General features: G+C 45.9%; 1 protein-coding gene and 1 non-coding gene across 2 annotated transcripts in view; one reads left to right on the top strand and one right to left on the bottom strand.

Moving 5' to 3' along the window:
• The window catches only part of VWA3A (von Willebrand factor A domain containing 3A), a 44,260-nt gene that overhangs the window by 13,500 nt on the left and 14,602 nt on the right, over positions 1-16,158 (bottom strand). Inside the window, exons 9-20 of the mRNA XM_027126678.1 lie at positions 14,570-14,695; positions 14,150-14,258; positions 13,873-13,938; positions 11,557-11,682; positions 9,784-9,919; positions 9,571-9,674; positions 7,898-7,978; positions 7,381-7,475; positions 5,801-5,920; positions 1,340-1,414; positions 998-1,142; positions 359-554 (exon numbers count right to left, since the gene is read on the bottom strand). Coding sequence (XP_026982479.1) covers positions 359-554; positions 998-1,142; positions 1,340-1,414; positions 5,801-5,920; positions 7,381-7,475; positions 7,898-7,978; positions 9,571-9,674; positions 9,784-9,919; positions 11,557-11,682; positions 13,873-13,938; positions 14,150-14,258; positions 14,570-14,695 — 1,379 coding nt within the window. The remainder of the gene's footprint in view (positions 1-358; positions 555-997; positions 1,143-1,339; positions 1,415-5,800; positions 5,921-7,380; positions 7,476-7,897; positions 7,979-9,570; positions 9,675-9,783; positions 9,920-11,556; positions 11,683-13,872; positions 13,939-14,149; positions 14,259-14,569; positions 14,696-16,158) is intronic.
• On the top strand, positions 2,698-2,805 carry LOC113630816 (U6 spliceosomal RNA). Its single transcript, XR_003437100.1, has one exon. It is a non-coding gene; the product is annotated as a U6 spliceosomal RNA (small nuclear RNA).

Consider the following 16,158-nt stretch of genomic DNA (forward strand, 5'->3'; position numbering starts at 1 on the left):
GTGTCCCCTGCATCGGCAGGTGGACGCTCAACCACTGCGCCACCAGGGAAGCCCTAAAATATTTTTAAGTGTTTTACTTTTTTTCTTTTTCACTTTAAAACAATTATGGGAAGATATCCATAACATAAAATGTACCACTGTAACCATTTTTAAGTGTACAGTTCAGCAACATTAAGTACATTTACACTGCCTTGCAGCCATCGCCACCATCCATCTCCAGAACAGTAATTTTACATTTGCAAATGTGATTTTCACATACCGCTTTCCTGGAATATGTCTATAGCATAGGGAGCTATATTGGCACTGAGACAACTGTCTGGAAAGAAAGATGTGGAGAGTTCAGCCAACCCTTACGCACCTGTGTCTCCAAACCAGTGGAAGCGGCCCCCAGCAGCCCGGGTGAACTCCCGGTAGGCGGCGGCCGTGTCACTGCGGCTGGCATAGCAGGCAGGGGGCGTGGTGTCCATCTGTGACTCGCCCACGTAGAAGAGACACACGTTCAGCTGTAAGTCACAGCCCACACGGGCCTCGGCCACGTAGGCGCTGAGCATGGCCTGTGCAGAGACAGGGAGGAGGGGCCCACAGCTGAGGGCTCTCCAAGCCACTGATCTCGGGTTAATTCAGCCTAATTGCTTTCTTGAGGACCTACTGTGTACCTGGTCTAGTAAGTATGTGGCACTGAGGATGGAAAGGTGAAAGAGCCTGGGTCACCATTTCTCTTACTATCTTAATAGGGCCTGGCCGGGGATCTGGGCGTGAGATCCTAGACCAGCATCCTCGACGTCCCGTGGAAGCTTGTTAGAGATGCAGACTCTCAGGCCCCTTCGGAACCAGGTCTAACAACATCTGCATTTGAACAACATCTCCAGGTGATTCTTTGGCATGATAAAGTCCAGACTGGAAAAATCATGCTGGAGAAACCAGTTGCTAGGTGTCCACCTAGCGGAAGATGTGGGGTCGCGAAGGATAAGGGATGCCCAGGACGTGGCCTACCCACCATGTCCTGGTCAGGGATGCCCCCGGTGAAGAGGTAGATGCCCTGTGATTGCTGTTTGTCTTTGTCCTTGAAGTCCACTTCCACAGCCTTCTGCAGGGCGCTGAGGACGTTCCTGCTGCCTTGACACTGCAGGCTCAGGACCCACCTGGGGGGCGGGGAGGGCCATGCTGAGAGGGAGGGCCATGCTGAGGGGGAGGGCGGGGAATGGAAGGCGCTTGTTTCCTGATTTATGCCTGAGTCCCTCGGATGGCAAAGATTCTAGAGAGAGCTACTTTCTGGGGGAGGGGGCCCAGAAAATAATAGCACAGGGGAGGCTGACGTCAGACCCAGCAGGTCACCCACCGCCAGGCGCTTTGTAAGTTGCTATGGCTCGCGGCAACCATCTCGGGCCTCCAGCTTTCAATGGTGCTTCCAAACCTTGGAAAAAAGGAAAGAGGGCTTGTTCTTAGGGGGGAAATCCATGCCCCAGCTCTTTGGGTTCCCCAGGATTTTAAGGGGGCAAGATTTTGATTACACCCCCAAAATGTTAGGATGCCACTGGCCTGGGCCAGCCACAAGATCTCCTTGCTGGTCATGACACGTCTCAGCACATTCACAGTGGGAGCAGAGCTGTGCCCTCAGTGGAGACACAGCCAGCACCAGTTTGGCCAGACTTCCCTCCTGAAGAAGGGTCACACCCTTCTCTGTGTGAACTTCCTCACCCCCAGGGAAGAAGTCGTTTCTCCCTTTTTAGCTCTGATTCATCCTCACAACACATTTTTCACTCTCCATCTGCACTATAGCTTTTCTTTTGTATATGTATCAGCTCCTTTTCCCTATAAGACAGAACTTAAATCTTTGAGAAGAGGATTTATCCCCTTTATCAAGGAAAAGATGTCCCCTCTCTGGTTCAAGAGCGATTCCTCCACCTGGGCTATTGACTTCACCACCACCAATCTCTTCTGAGACCTTGTCCCACAGTGACCTCTCTCCCACACACATGCCCAGCGTCTACTTCCGTCTTCCCCATCGCCTCTCTTAAATATAACTTCTTCGTCTACCAGCTACTTCTCTCTCTTTCCTCTTCCCCCTCACAGACATACTCCCTAGAAAAACAGTGTTACCACGTCCTCCTCATCTTCTGCTTCTCAACCCCCTGCAGTTAAGCTTCCTCCCCAGTTCTCTGATAAATATTAACAAGGACCTCCTTTCCCCCTCCCATGGAAATATCTCTATTTCAGTTGGATAAAAATTCTAACAATATACAAAGAGTGAAAATTCCTCCAATTTTATCCCCCTCCCCCCAATTTCTGTTAACTCTTTGTTCTATATTCTTTCGGATTTAAAAAAAAAAAAATGTGTAGGACTTCCCTGGTGGTCCAGTGGCTAAGACTCCATGCTCCCAATGCAGGGGGCCCGGGTTCGATCCCTGGTCAGGGAACTAGATCCTGCGTGCCACAACTAAAAGATCCCGCGGGCTGCAACTAAGAGCCGGCGCAGACAAATACATATTTTTTAATGTATTTAAAATGTATTTAAAATAAATATATATTTTTAAAATATGCATAGTTGCATATTCTGTTCTATTCCATAGAATAGAATTCTATTGTCAGGATTATTTTACCAATTTCCTCTTGCTTTTTTCCAGGTTTGCCAACCATTAGAACTCTGCACTGAAAGGCTTAATCGAAGGAACAAAGAACATACACTTAAAAGATTTAGTGCTCGCTTCAGCAGCACATATACTAAAATTGGAACGATACCAAGAAGATTAGCATGGTCCCTGCGCAAGGTTGACACGCAATAAATTAGTAGGAGTTTGCGATTAACAGATACACACTACTATATATAAAATAGATAATCAACATGGACTTACTGTCTAGCATGGGGAACTATACTCAATATTTTGTAATAAACTATAAGAGAAAAGAATCTGAAAAAGAATATATATATATACATATATATATACGAAACTGAATCACTTTGCTCTACACCTGAAACTAACACAACATTGTAAATCAACTATACTGGAATAAAAACATTTAATACAAGGGCTATACCAAATTACACTTCCACCAATACTTTCCAAGAGTGCCCTTTTCACCAGATTATCATCAGCACTGGGTATTATCAATCTTTTAAATACTTGCCAAAATGAATTGCAGAAACATTATATCTCATTGTTTTCCTATCAGGGAGCGCTACTGCCAGATTCAGTGGATTCCTGCATTCTTCCCCTTCCTTCTTTGCTTCTGCAGGCTCTAACTCTGTTTTTTTTCCCTTGGGAAAGCGTAAACACCTTTCTCTCCTGGTTTTCCTCCTGGCTTTCTAGCTGTTCCTCTCTTGTTTCTTTGGCGGTTCCCTCTCTCTGCCCACACTCCAAATGGCAGTTCTTCCCAAGTTCTGTCCCTGGTTGTCATCTCTCCCCCTTTACGTCTCCACAGGTGTAATTCTTGCCCTCCCATGTCTTCAACCAAAATGCTGATGGCTCGCAAACCCGTCTTTCTTGGCTAGAGCTCCTAACAGGAGAATCCCCAGACTCCTGAGGACCTCAAACTCTATATGCTTATCTTCCAAGCTCTGCTCCACCTGGCACATCCTCTCCTCACCATTCCCTCATCCCCTACAGCCAAACAGTGACTGCATTCTGTAGATTCTAACTCCCCCGCACCCCTCACAGGCCTCCCCGTCTTTCATTCCCACTGCCTTGGCTCAAACCCCCTCTACCCCTGCAGTGGTCTAACTGGTCTCCCCACCAGTATCGCATCCTTTCAGTCCATCCTTCCCCTGGTAGCTCGAGTGTTTCGAGATTATTACTCTTGCTTAAAATCCTTCAATACCTATACGTCCTAGAGTATAAAAACTCCTATATAAAGCCTCCATCCCCTGGTGTTTTATTTTGTTTTCTGGTCATGCCCAGTCTCTCCCTCTCACCCCTTAGTCACACTGAACTATTCACACTGACAGTTCCCAGGGTTCTGTAGTACGTCCGTCACACCCCTGTGCCTCTGCTTATTCTGTTCCCTACACCTGGAACGCCCTTTCTCCCCATTTCCTCCATCACTCCCATGCGCTAGGCAAACACTTACTCATTTGTCAAGACTCAGCTAAAGGGTCACTTCCTCTGTGAAGATTTCCTGACCTTACTCTACCCAGGTGGAATAGACTGACCCTGCCTTTGAGCCCTCAAAGTCCCATATCCTCCCTTTTACTTATTTCTTCAGAAAACATTTAATAGCACTTATATTTTGACACACCTGTCTCCTACTACTAGGCCATAAATTCCTTGAGGATAGGTATTGTGTGTTTTAACTTCTGTATCCCTAATGCCTGGCATAGTGACGGTGCATGGCAGGCTTTCAATAAAAGTTCGTTGAATGAATGAATGGATGGATGGATGAATGAATGAAAATATTGTTCAAAATGCTTCTCTAAGCATTTTTTCTGTAGAATTTATTAGGGAAAGATTAGACCCTGGTACAGTTTAATATATAATATTAACTGCTGACTTATTAGGTTTAGAACACTTCCTATTTCATGTGAAGTTGTATAAAAAATATATATTTTTATATTTTTATATGTATAAAAATATACATAAATATTTTATATGTATAATATATATTTACATATATATTTATAAAATATATAAATAAATAAATATATATATATATATATATATATATAAATATATATATCCCTGGCGCAGTGGTTAAGAATCTCCCTGCCAATGCAGGGGCACAGGAAGATCCCACGTGCCGCGGAGCAACTAAGCCTGTGCGCCACAACTACTGAGCCTGCCCTCTAGAGCCCACGAGCCACAACTACTGAGCCTGCGTGCCTAGAGCCTGTGCTCCACAACAGAAGAAGCCACTGCAATGAGAAGCCCGCACATGGCAATGAAGAGTAGCCCCTGCTCACCTCAACTAGAGAAAGCCCACACGCCACAACTAAAGAAAGCCCGCACGCAGCAACGAAGACCCAATGCAGCCAAAAATAAAATTAATTAATTAAAAAATGTATATATATAACTATACATATATTTAAATTATATATAATTATAGATTAAAAATATAAGTAACTATGTAGACAGAAGTATAACAAATATATATAGTATTATATATAGTCATATATAATTTAAATGTATATGTAGTTAAACACTTGTTATATATTGAATATTTACATTTTAAATTTAAGTTTATTTATATTTAAAATTTATACATAAAATATATAATTTAAATATATAGTTATATAGTTTTAATTTATACTATATATACTTATATATAATTTAAATATATAGTTTTATATATAATTAAATCATATAGTTTTATATATAACAGTATAATTTAATTCTATATAGCTATATATAATACACAACATATAACTATATACAAAAATTATATTGATATATCTATGTATAATTAAAATTTATAATTGGAATTCTGAATGCTTGAAATACTGTGGCTTGCTAGAACTGAGCTAGGAGCCAAGCCTGGGGGCCCTTCTTTTTCTCTTTTGTGTTTATCAGCTTGGTAGCCAAATGGGGCAATGGGCTGAGTTACTTTATCCTGGCTGATCAAGCAATGTGTTTTGGGTCCGCTTATCACCTTCGCCCCAGTGGGACTGTCCTGCAACCATTTAATTATTCAATGCCCCAAACAAGATCATTAAAATCAGATAAACTGACGGCCCTCCTAGGATGCTGGGTGCCCATACATCTGTTGTCCTGCCAGGAGCCTCAGCCCAGGGATGGCATCCGAGTGCACACGCCCTCCCCACCACGGGAAGCGGGAAGCGGGAAGCGGGAAGCAGGAAGCGGGAGCGTACGCGATGATGTTGAAGCAGTCCTTGTTGGACAGCTGCTCCTCCAGCAGAAGTCTCAGGGAGTGCTGGATATGAATAATGTACATGGAATTGGTCACAGAGATATCGAGCAGTATAACCACCCTAAAAAGAAACACAAGCTTTAAGAGGAGAACCGAACCTCTCAGATAATGTTTATTTTGTTCCATTTTACTATTTAACGTTTTTTCCAGGGGAGTTCTGCATGCCAAATTCATAGCTGGCCAAATCTCCATGGTCTGAAGTCAACACAGGCGGGTTTACAACAGTAGAACCTTCTCTCCAGGAGGGTCTATCATGGTATAAAGCCTCGTGGTAGAGATGGTTTAAGGGCAGGGCTGCATATAATGATTTCGTACATTTCCTTGTTTTAAATTACTAGTATTCAATATTATTATAGGTTGGGGTCTATGAAGGGAAAACAGAAACAAGCTAAGCAAGTTAGATGGGAAATTAGGTGTAACTGGGGCCTCTGGGGAAATGTATCATTATTTTCTCTCTCTGTTTTAAGATCTCTAGTGCTATTCAGCCTTCTCCTTTTATTACTTCAAATCTTATAGTCCCATCTCCTCCCCCCACATCCTCATTTTGAGACAGCTATGGATAGCAAAAGAAAATCCACTGGATAGAGAGTCAGAAGGCCTTGGTTCAAGTCCCACTTCCTGTGTGGCCTTAGGCAAGTCGCAATACCTCTCTGATCCTTGGCATATTTAACTATAAACTACTTATAATGAGACTTCATAGGGTTGCTTTGAGAAGTAAATGATATAATAGATGAATAGTATTACAAAGCATAATACTTGGTAGGTGGTAAGGCATCAAGTAAGGTATGGAAGCGATAATGATATTTTGGATACCTATTGTTTCTGCCTACTCAGCATCCATTACCTCTTCTCACAGCAGCATCTTGATTTTTGGGGGGCGAGGAGGGGGAATACCTCTGTCTCTAACAGTCCATTTGAGTTGAGTAGAGCTGACGCCAGCCCAAGCTTTAAGAGTGGACATTTGACCCCAGGCAATCAGAACATCAAACCCTCTTGGCCCTAGTGAATAGCTCAAGGATGGACCCTTGCCCCCAGCCCTGGGAGTGCTAAACTGGAAGGAAGGAAGTTGGGAGCTTTAGGCGGCTATCTCGCCACCTGGAGGGGAAAGCCAGCCTGAAAACAAAGCGAACAGAGAGGAAAACAGAGCTGAGGGATGGAGAGAGATTCCTGACATGCATGAACCTCTGGATCAAGCCGTGCCTGAAGACAGCTATCAAATCTAGTCTAGAATTTTCAGTTACCTTAACCAGACTTCCCTGATTTGTTTAAGTCAATTTGCACTTAGTTTCTGTTGCTTTTTAGCAGAAAGATTCCTGAGTGACATTGTTGGTATTGAGTGATGCTTGTTGATGTTGGGGATGATGGTGGTGACTTTTCCCTCCAGGGGTTCAACTGAGTGATTACTGATCCTTAATCTAAATGTTGGCTTCTGATGCTACCAACAGGGAATTCATGAGTTGGTTGAGTGCTGTGTCACACATGACACCCATGAAGGACAAGAACACTACTGGGGGAAGATACCTTTTTTCGCAGACGGTGCCCCAGATTCTTCTGCTGGCCAAGGAGAGCCACTCGATCCGTCTCTCATACATCCGCATAGCTCTGCTGAGCTGCTTCTGCAAACTCATGTGCCACACACAGTGAGCGACTGCACAGAGCATGGACGATTAAGGGGTCTGGGGGGAAGGGGGTGTACCCCACTTGGTTTCTGGGAATGGTGTGTCAAGGCCATGGGAATCCAGGCAGTACAGACATCCCGTTAAAGCGTGGACGAGTCTGCCACAGGATGAGGAAGGGAAGAGTCAAAGTATTTCATTGCCTCAGATGGGGAGGAGGTAAATGTGGACCCAAAGGATCACAGGCTTTTGATCCAGGTCCCTGCCTGGGGAGGAGGTGGAGAAAGTCCCACAGGGGCCTGTGGGTGGAGTACAGTCTCTGTTTATAAGAGAGGGAGTTCAGTCAGTGGCTTGGTGCCTCCACATTCCACCCATCTCCCTCCCCGCACCCCATATTCTGACTAATGGGACCCACCACTGACCTGGTACTCATACAGGAAGGGCAGGTCCACGTGAATATTCTTCATTGTCCCATCATGCCATTCAAACTGTACCATTGCCTTCTGCACTCAGGTGTGGCCAGGAAGGGAGCAGGTGAACAGAAGCACAGGTGGGGAAGGATTTTAAGTGTAAATTGGCCACTGGGCTCTCCAAGTGAGATGCAAGAGAGGGAAATGGGCTCTTAGCACATCTGGGGTTGGATTCTTTCCCACACAGCAGAGGGCCTTCGGGATGCAGTCCCCTGAATGAACTGTGCCTGACAGCAAGCCAGCTCCCTTCTCAGGAGGCTCTTCTGAAATCAGTCTTTACTACAAGATATGGCTGGAGGTTTGGTAATAACAGAGTTGGAGACCTTAAAACATACTAGCCATGAGTTCTTAGGTTTGGGAACCCAGATGCGCCTTCATGGACACTTTGAAAATCAAATTTGTTCACTTTGTTCTTTCATCCTCCACCAAGTTGTCATATCTCTACCTATCACTCCTTCCATCTAGTCATCCCTCCATGGGCTGCCAGAACTCTACATGCCCACACTCTCTCTTGCCTTTCATTCTTCTGCCTTTCCACTGATCGTTCTTTTCCTTCCTTTTCTTTTTCTTTTTTTTGACCACACAGTGCGACATGTGGGATCCTAGTTCCCCAACCAGGGATCAAACCCATGCCCCCTGCAGTGGGAGGCGCAGAGTCTCAATCACTGGACCACCAGGGAAGTTCCTCCACTGATCTTTCTATTTGCCCATTACCATTATACCGTCCTTCCATTTTTCCATCCTTCCACCCTTCCTTTAATCTTTACTTTCATTCTTCCGTCTTTTTAAAACAATATATATTTATTTATTTAATGTATTTATTTGGCTGTGCCTGGGTCCTGGTTGCAGCACATGCGACATTTGTTTCTACGTGAGGGATCTTGGTTGTGGCATGAGGGATCTAGTTCCCTGACCAGGGATCAAACCCGGGCCCCCTGCATTGGGAGTGCAGAGTCTTAACCACTGGACCACCAGGGAAGTCCCCATCCTTGCATCTTTTTAATTTTATCCTGTCATCCATCCTTCCAATTTCCCTTCCATCCTTCCATCTGTTCACTTTTCCATCCATCCATCCATCCAACCATCCATCCATTCTTTTACCTATTCTTTCATCCTTTTCATTCTTCTTTCCATCCTTCCTTCCAGCCACCATTCACTGAGTGCTTGCTTGTACTAGATATCGGGGATAGAGGGTTGGAGAAGAGCTTTTTCTTTTAAAGGGCTCATACTTTGGTGGGGATTAGACATGTAACAAATACACACATTAGCGCATTACAGGAGCGATAGTAGAAGTCTGTACAAGGTACAGCGAGGACACAAAGAGAGTGTGTTCTGATTGGGGAGGAGGAAAACCTCCATGGAGGAGGTGACCGTGGTGCCCAATATACTCCCTCGTACCCCAGTCTCCCAAGTTTCATTTTCGTATCTTTGAAAAACAGCAGTTAGAGTAGATTTGATGAGAGTTCTAGAGTCCTGGGTGGAACGCCTCCATCCCACTCCAGGCCCTCAGGCCCTTGCTCCTTGGGCTCTGTCTTATGACTTCTATTTCCTGAACATTTCAGAAAGGAAATAGCACGCAGGAGCTCCCCTGCAAAGGACTGGACAGAACCCTGAATCGGAGTTACCTCGTGGATAGTTGCTGATACTGTCTTCCGGAGAATAGGCACGAATTCCTCCACGGGAGAGAATGCATTGGGTGCCAGAACCTGGTAAAGGCTTAGCTTCTTGGCTGTAAAAACAAATGGTGGGGTTTGGGGCACCACTCATGAAGCCCCAAAGGGTTCATCCCTTTCCGTTAGTCACCTGAGTCCTGGGTTCTTCCCTCTTTGGGTATTTACCTTTCAGGCTGTTAGTCTTTAGCCATTCTGCAGAAGTCTTGTCCAAGTTTGGGAACTCAATAGTGAGGGGATCCTCATGCTTTGGGGGTTTAGGCAAGAGACTCGTGAGTGGCCTCTTTGCAACCTCTGTGGAAATCTAATCGAAATGAAAAATCATCCTTACATCATCATCTTTTAGAGCTGGAAAGTCCACAGTCTCCCCCACCCATCCAAGGGAGCATCTTAAAACATTACCTGGTAAACTAAAGGCAGTTCTGCCTTACCCTCCCACTATCCCCATCCGCTTCTCAGGAGATTTCTGGAATTTTCAGGAGAAGAGAGAGGTGTACCCAGAAACTCCCTTCCTCTTTCACTTGTCCATCCTCCTCACGCCTTCCCACCCTTACCATTAAGATAAGCACCTCGGACTCCAAGATGACAGGTGGTCTTGCCAAGGGCTCAAATATAAGGCTCCAGGGAACTAAAAACTATCTCCTGCACCGAATCATTTAGGGAGCCCTGATCTAGCCCACCCGCCCTCGCCCACACTTACAGCCAAAAACCTGAGCTTCTGAGAGGTTAAATCACAGATAGCTCACGTATGAGGAAAACACCGAACAGCAATTCCCAAACTCCAGACATTCGAGCACCTCCTTCATGAACTTTGCTATGAGTACCACTGTACTGTTATTTACTTAATATTTAAAAAATCAAACATATAACATTAAATCTTTTTAATTATTAATTTTAATAATAATCAAAATTAACGTTAATTTTTGACTTCCTTTTTTTGTACTTAAATAACTTTAGAAAGATCTATTTCTGTCATAATGAGCTAGCTTTAAATGCATAACATTGAAAAGAATATTAATCTATGTATCACCTTATAATCATCTTGCTAACTACAAGTAGTACATGTGTTTCATTTGGGGAAACATCTGGCAAGGTTTTGGCATCAAACAGACCTGGGTTCAATTGAGACTAATCAGCTTCCCTCTGTGATCTCAGGCAAATTATTTAAACTCTTAACTTCAGTTTTCTCATCTGTAAAATGGGGGTAATAACATACCTACCGCAGACTGTTGTTGTAAAGATAAAATAAGGCATTTAAAGAATTAAGCATTGTGCCCATCTTATAGTGAGCACTCAGCAAATGAAAACTATTATAATACTAATACTTATTGTTATTGTTTTAGATAGTAGAAGAGCTGAAACTAAAATTAAAAATCCCAGTCTAGGTGCTGTGTTTCTTTCACTACGTCCAGCCAGGTCAAAACGTCTGGTACCCCAAATCCATACATTCATTCTGTGAAGCTATAAACGCATTATCAGTTCTCCTCGGTACGCAGCTTTACCGGTGATTGTGTCCATAAGCTTTCTGAGTTACTCTGTTGGTGTTTAATTAAGCGTCCTCAAGCAGGGCCTTTGCCCTGAATGAGATACTGGTGAGAAGACCGTCTTCAAGACAGCCTACCCTGTGTGGTTGAGGTTTTCATCATTCTCCAAACTGGGGGGAAGGGAGGGGCAGTGGTAGGGGGAAGGGGTGGCAGGAGCCTGCTGGCCTTTCTCTGAAATAAATCTTTCGGATAGAAAATCCACCAGGATCCTTCCAGCGGAGGCCTGGGCAGCTCACAGCTGTTGGGACAGCGGGGGGCGGGGCCTCGCTTTGTTCCATTTTCGGGACGTGGGAGGCCTGGCAGCCGCTCCCTTGCGCGACAGGTGAGACAGGAGAGCACAGCAAGGCCAGCTGCGTGCCTCCGCGGAAGGTCTGAGCTTGGGGCTCTCACCACCTACCTCGTGCATCGAGCCGGTCCGCTTGTCGCAGGGGACGCTCTGGTGCAGGGCTTGCACATGGCCCCGGAGGCTCTGGGCCTCCTGGATTTCTGCCAGCAGCTCATCCACCTCCCGGCTGCTGTAGATCTGGGGGTGGTGAGGGCAATCAGTCATCCAGCAGTCACCTGGCTACCGGCAGTGGGAAAGGACAGGCAGCCACGTGAATCCCTAAGGCGGAGCGTCAGGCTCTTTAAAGCGGACGTTATAAACCGGGGTCCATGTGCAGGACAGAGCCTGCGAAAGTCAGTGTTCCATTTGTACAGTATTGGCTTGCAGTGTTTTTAAACAATTGAAGGGCTGTCTAGCCTTAAAAATGGGAAGAAACACTTTACACCCTCTAGGATGACAATAATAATAATAATGATAGGAGGAGGCGGGGAGGGGAAGCAGGAGGAATTGGAACTGTGGGATGAGGGTGGAATTGTAAAATGGTGCAGCTGCTGTGGAGAACTGTTTGGTGGCTCCTCAAGAAATTAAACAGAATTACTACCTGACCCAGCATTTCTACTCCTAGCTTTATACCTACAGTAACTGAAAACAGGGACTCAGATACTTGCACACCAGTAATCATACCAGTTCACAACAGCTCAAATGTCCATTGACCGATGAATGGATAAACAAAGTGTAGTATATTCAGAAAATGGAATATTATTCAACGCAAAAGGAACAAAGTGCTGATACGGGCTACAACATAGATGAACCTTGAAAACAGGATGCTAAGTGAAAGAAGATGGATGTGAAAGGTGTATGATTCCATTTATATGAAATATCCAGAAAAGGTAACTCCCTAGAGACAGAAAGCAGATTGGTGGTTACGTGGGGCTGCAGGGGAGGGGGAACAGGGGGTCACTGCTTTAATAGGTACAGAGTTTCCTTTCGGGGGGATGGAAATGTTTTGGAGCTAGATAAAGGTGGTGATCGCACAACATTGTGAATGTACTAACTTCCCCTGATTGTTCACTTTATGTTATGAGAATTTCACTGCAATTTTTTAAAAATGTAAAGAAATCACACACATACAAAAATCCAGGTTTTTGGGCTTCCCTGGTGGCGCAGTGGTTGAGCGTCCGCCTGCCGATGCAGGGAACATGGGTTCGTGACCCGGTCCGGGAAGATCCCATGTGCCGCGGAGCGGCTGGGCCCGTGAGCCATGGCTGCTGAGCCTGGGCGTCTGGAGCCTGTGCTCCGCAACGGGGGAGGCCACAACAGTGAGAGGCCCGCGTACAGCAAAAAAAAAAAAAAAAAAAATCCAGGTTTCTGGCTCTTGTTGAAAAATCAGAAGACCTGGCAACACCGGTGGTCACGCTCCTACAGAACACCCGGCTGGGGCTGCGCGGAGGTGCCTCTTTAGCTGCGGCAAGTGCTGTTTCGTTCATCGCACTCCTTACCGCTCACTGTTGTGTCCCCATCAGAATCAGCTGTCACTTTTTGTCACCTCTGCACTGTTGTTTTGCCCATAATAATGAAGACAATGAAATTTGTTTTACCCATACCTCTACCAAGAGTGGAAAAACAACAGATACGCCAAGAGGTTCACAGGTTTTAACAGAAAATATTCCTTAAACCAGCCAGTTTCATTCACTCGCTGTACTTTCCCAGCCCCTGGAGTCTGTGACTCCTCTAGAGTCTGGGCAATGAGGTGACAAGAAGGGGTTCTGCCCAAGGAAAATGTTGCCTGATCTTGGCTCCCTCATGGGAAATGTCCAACTTTTTGACACTTGAACACACTTGTGAGATGCAAATATTCATGTGCTCACGGCGATTAGGTTAGCAGGCATGGCACAGCCTATTAACTGTCACCTCCATTGTGGACACGGAGTATGCGATGTTATTATTAACCGGGACAAGGATACTAATGGATGGATTGGTACAGAATTACTTGCTCATTCAGAATGGATTGCTGTGCGTCTCCTGCAGTAGGTGGGGCCCATCTAGGAGAGAGAACTGAAGCAACTGCTTCAGACTCAGAGTGCTGGTGGGAGCAGAGGTGGGCTGGGGCCCACGTTGATGGCAACTGGATAGGGATTCAGGATTCTACTGGCCTATAATCAACTCATCACACACACCGGCAAAAGGATCTCTTGTGACTTCATGTTGTTTCTGTTCTTCCCACATATTCATTTTAACCTGATTTTACCATTGTAAACCCACTGAGTTGGGGAGGGGGGAAAGCAAGCACACACACAGCATGGCCTGTCTGGCCCAGATTCCCCAGGCACAACCGTGGAGGCAGGCAGGGATGGGAGGAGGGGGCAGTGTGTTGGCCCAAGGGCTTACCTCTGTCTCTGGGCTGTAGCAGTGGTAGTAGCCCCCAAGAGCTTCTGCAAGGTGCTTCAGAACAGCCTGTGGGGATGGGGACAGGGTGAGCCGTCACTAGGGCAATGCTGGTACCTTAACAAACTTTCTCCTCGTCTGAGCCTCCCAACTGAGCTTACCAACAGGAGAACTAGGTATAAGGAGAGCTGTGTTCTGGTCCGCAGCTTGGGGACCTCAAAGGCTGGCCCAGCTCACTATAGCCAATCCAAGGGAAGCCTTGGAGAATCTCGATACTTACAGGGGGCACCTGATCATCGCATTTGTAGGTGATGATATGGGTGATGAGGTCCCGTCCCATGATGGACTGTTGGATGTACTCGGACAGGATTTCAGAAGGCTGATCTGGGCTGTGGAGAAGACGGAAGAAGAGAAGGGGACACCTCAGCCTGAGGACATTCCCCAGCAAAATGGTAATTCCCAAGGAGCATCTACCAAATCTAATCAACCACCTGTGTCCCAGGTCACCTGTGTAAGATGCAGGGCTGAGTGGGCCACAGGCCTGGCCACCCTGGCTGCCCTGCCCCTGCACCTGTGGACAACTGGCCTGGAAACACAATCCTTCTCTCAAGCGTACGTGAAGAGTCTTGATGGTCTTTTCTCTAACAGTGGTTTGGTTCTCCAACCCCTTCATGTTATCCGCTTAGGAAAGGAGACCTACCAGCTTCCCATTATGATCACCAGAGAATTCAGCCCCTTCAGAGCGAAGATTTTCTTCAGGGCTTCCAGCAGATTGCTGCCTCTGTCAGGCTGCAGTTTCTTTACCCAGAGCTTGAGTTCCTGGAGGCTGTGGGAGAGGATAACAACCTAATAACTCTTACTAGGGGCCAGGCCCAGGAGAGGTACGAGCTGGTATAAATCTAACAGTCATTCTTTGAGATGGATACCTTTATTCTCATTTTATAGATGAGGAAACTGAGTCTCAGAGTTAGGACTTGCCCAAGGTGATACTGTAAGCAGCTGGCAACGCTGAGATTTCAAACCAGGTGTGACTCTAGGGCCTGAGCTTCTAGCGACTCTGCTACATGGGGGTCTGGGGCTAAGCTCCTTTCCCCTTCAACTCTCCTGGGAGGCAGACCTCAGCCTGAAGCCCAGAGTTAATCCCTTAACCCTAAGAGGGCTTGAAGAGAAGGCAGCGAGGCCGTGTGGCTACATTCCACACGGGTTGGGATGCACACCGCTCGCCACAGGGAAGATGACATAACACAGAGCTTTCTTGGTTAAATGCCTCATGTGGCACTAGTGAGACAGCCCTTCTCTTTCCATTTCTCTTTCAGCCTGATCTCCCCCTGCAAAAAAGACCCCTCAGCTCATTGCCAGTAAGTCTGTCTTTCATTATCATAAATGTTTGAATCTCCCTTTTAAGCAAAGAGAACAAATCCCAGGCCTGGCGCCCTCTCTAGCCAATAGGTTTCAAGCTGGAATTTAATACCATTGTTTTGTCTGCTTTCATTCTCTTTATGTTTATAGCGACTTTCTAATTATGGCAAGTGATACGGGCTTCTCAGTTATGGTATTGATAGTTGCCATCGAAGTAAATATAGCGTTGATATTTTAAAAAATCGATAATAGTACAGGTAGCACAGAGTAAATAATAGTTCAGGTGGCAGGGATAGGACGAACATCACAAGGGAAGACCAGGAATAATTGCAGTTGAGGCACTCTTGGCTAGATGGTCTCAAGGTGTCTTCCAGGTCTGACATTCCAGAGCTCGGGGGTTGAACAAGAGTGGAAATCACAGTAAAAGACACTCTTACCCACTGAGTACCTGCCCCATGCCAAGTACTCATTTTTCACTCATCTTCACAGCCCTGTGAGAAACAGTTGTCCTTGCCTCATTCTGCTAATAAGAGAGTTAAAGGACCTGTCAAGATCCCCCAGTGACTGTCAGAGCCAGGATTCAAAGCCTGTGCTGCCTGAACCAGCACTCCTCTACCCGGAAGCCCTCCTCTTTACAGCTAGTGCTGGGCAAGGGCACCTCCGTCCCAGAAACCCAAGCATGTGGTTTTCCCTGGGATCCGCTCTGGGCTTTGGAATCCAATCCTGACTCTGCCATTTTGGAAAAGTTCCCTAACCTGAGTCCCAGTCTCCTCATCTGCAAAACGGGGGGCGGGGGGGGTGGGTGGTTAGTAATCCTATCCCATGTGTTGGCTATAAATATTAAGTAAGAGAGTACATGTGAAGTACCAAGCATGGCGCCCAACACATGGTGGATGATCAAGGCTATTCCCTTCATGGAAAAGAGAGAGT

This window comes from Aethalodelphis obliquidens, unplaced genomic scaffold (assembly GCF_003676395.1).
Source record: "Aethalodelphis obliquidens isolate GAN/ISIS:26980383/991018 unplaced genomic scaffold, ASM367639v1 scaffold30, whole genome shotgun sequence".
NCBI lineage: Eukaryota > Metazoa > Chordata > Mammalia > Artiodactyla > Delphinidae > Aethalodelphis > Aethalodelphis obliquidens.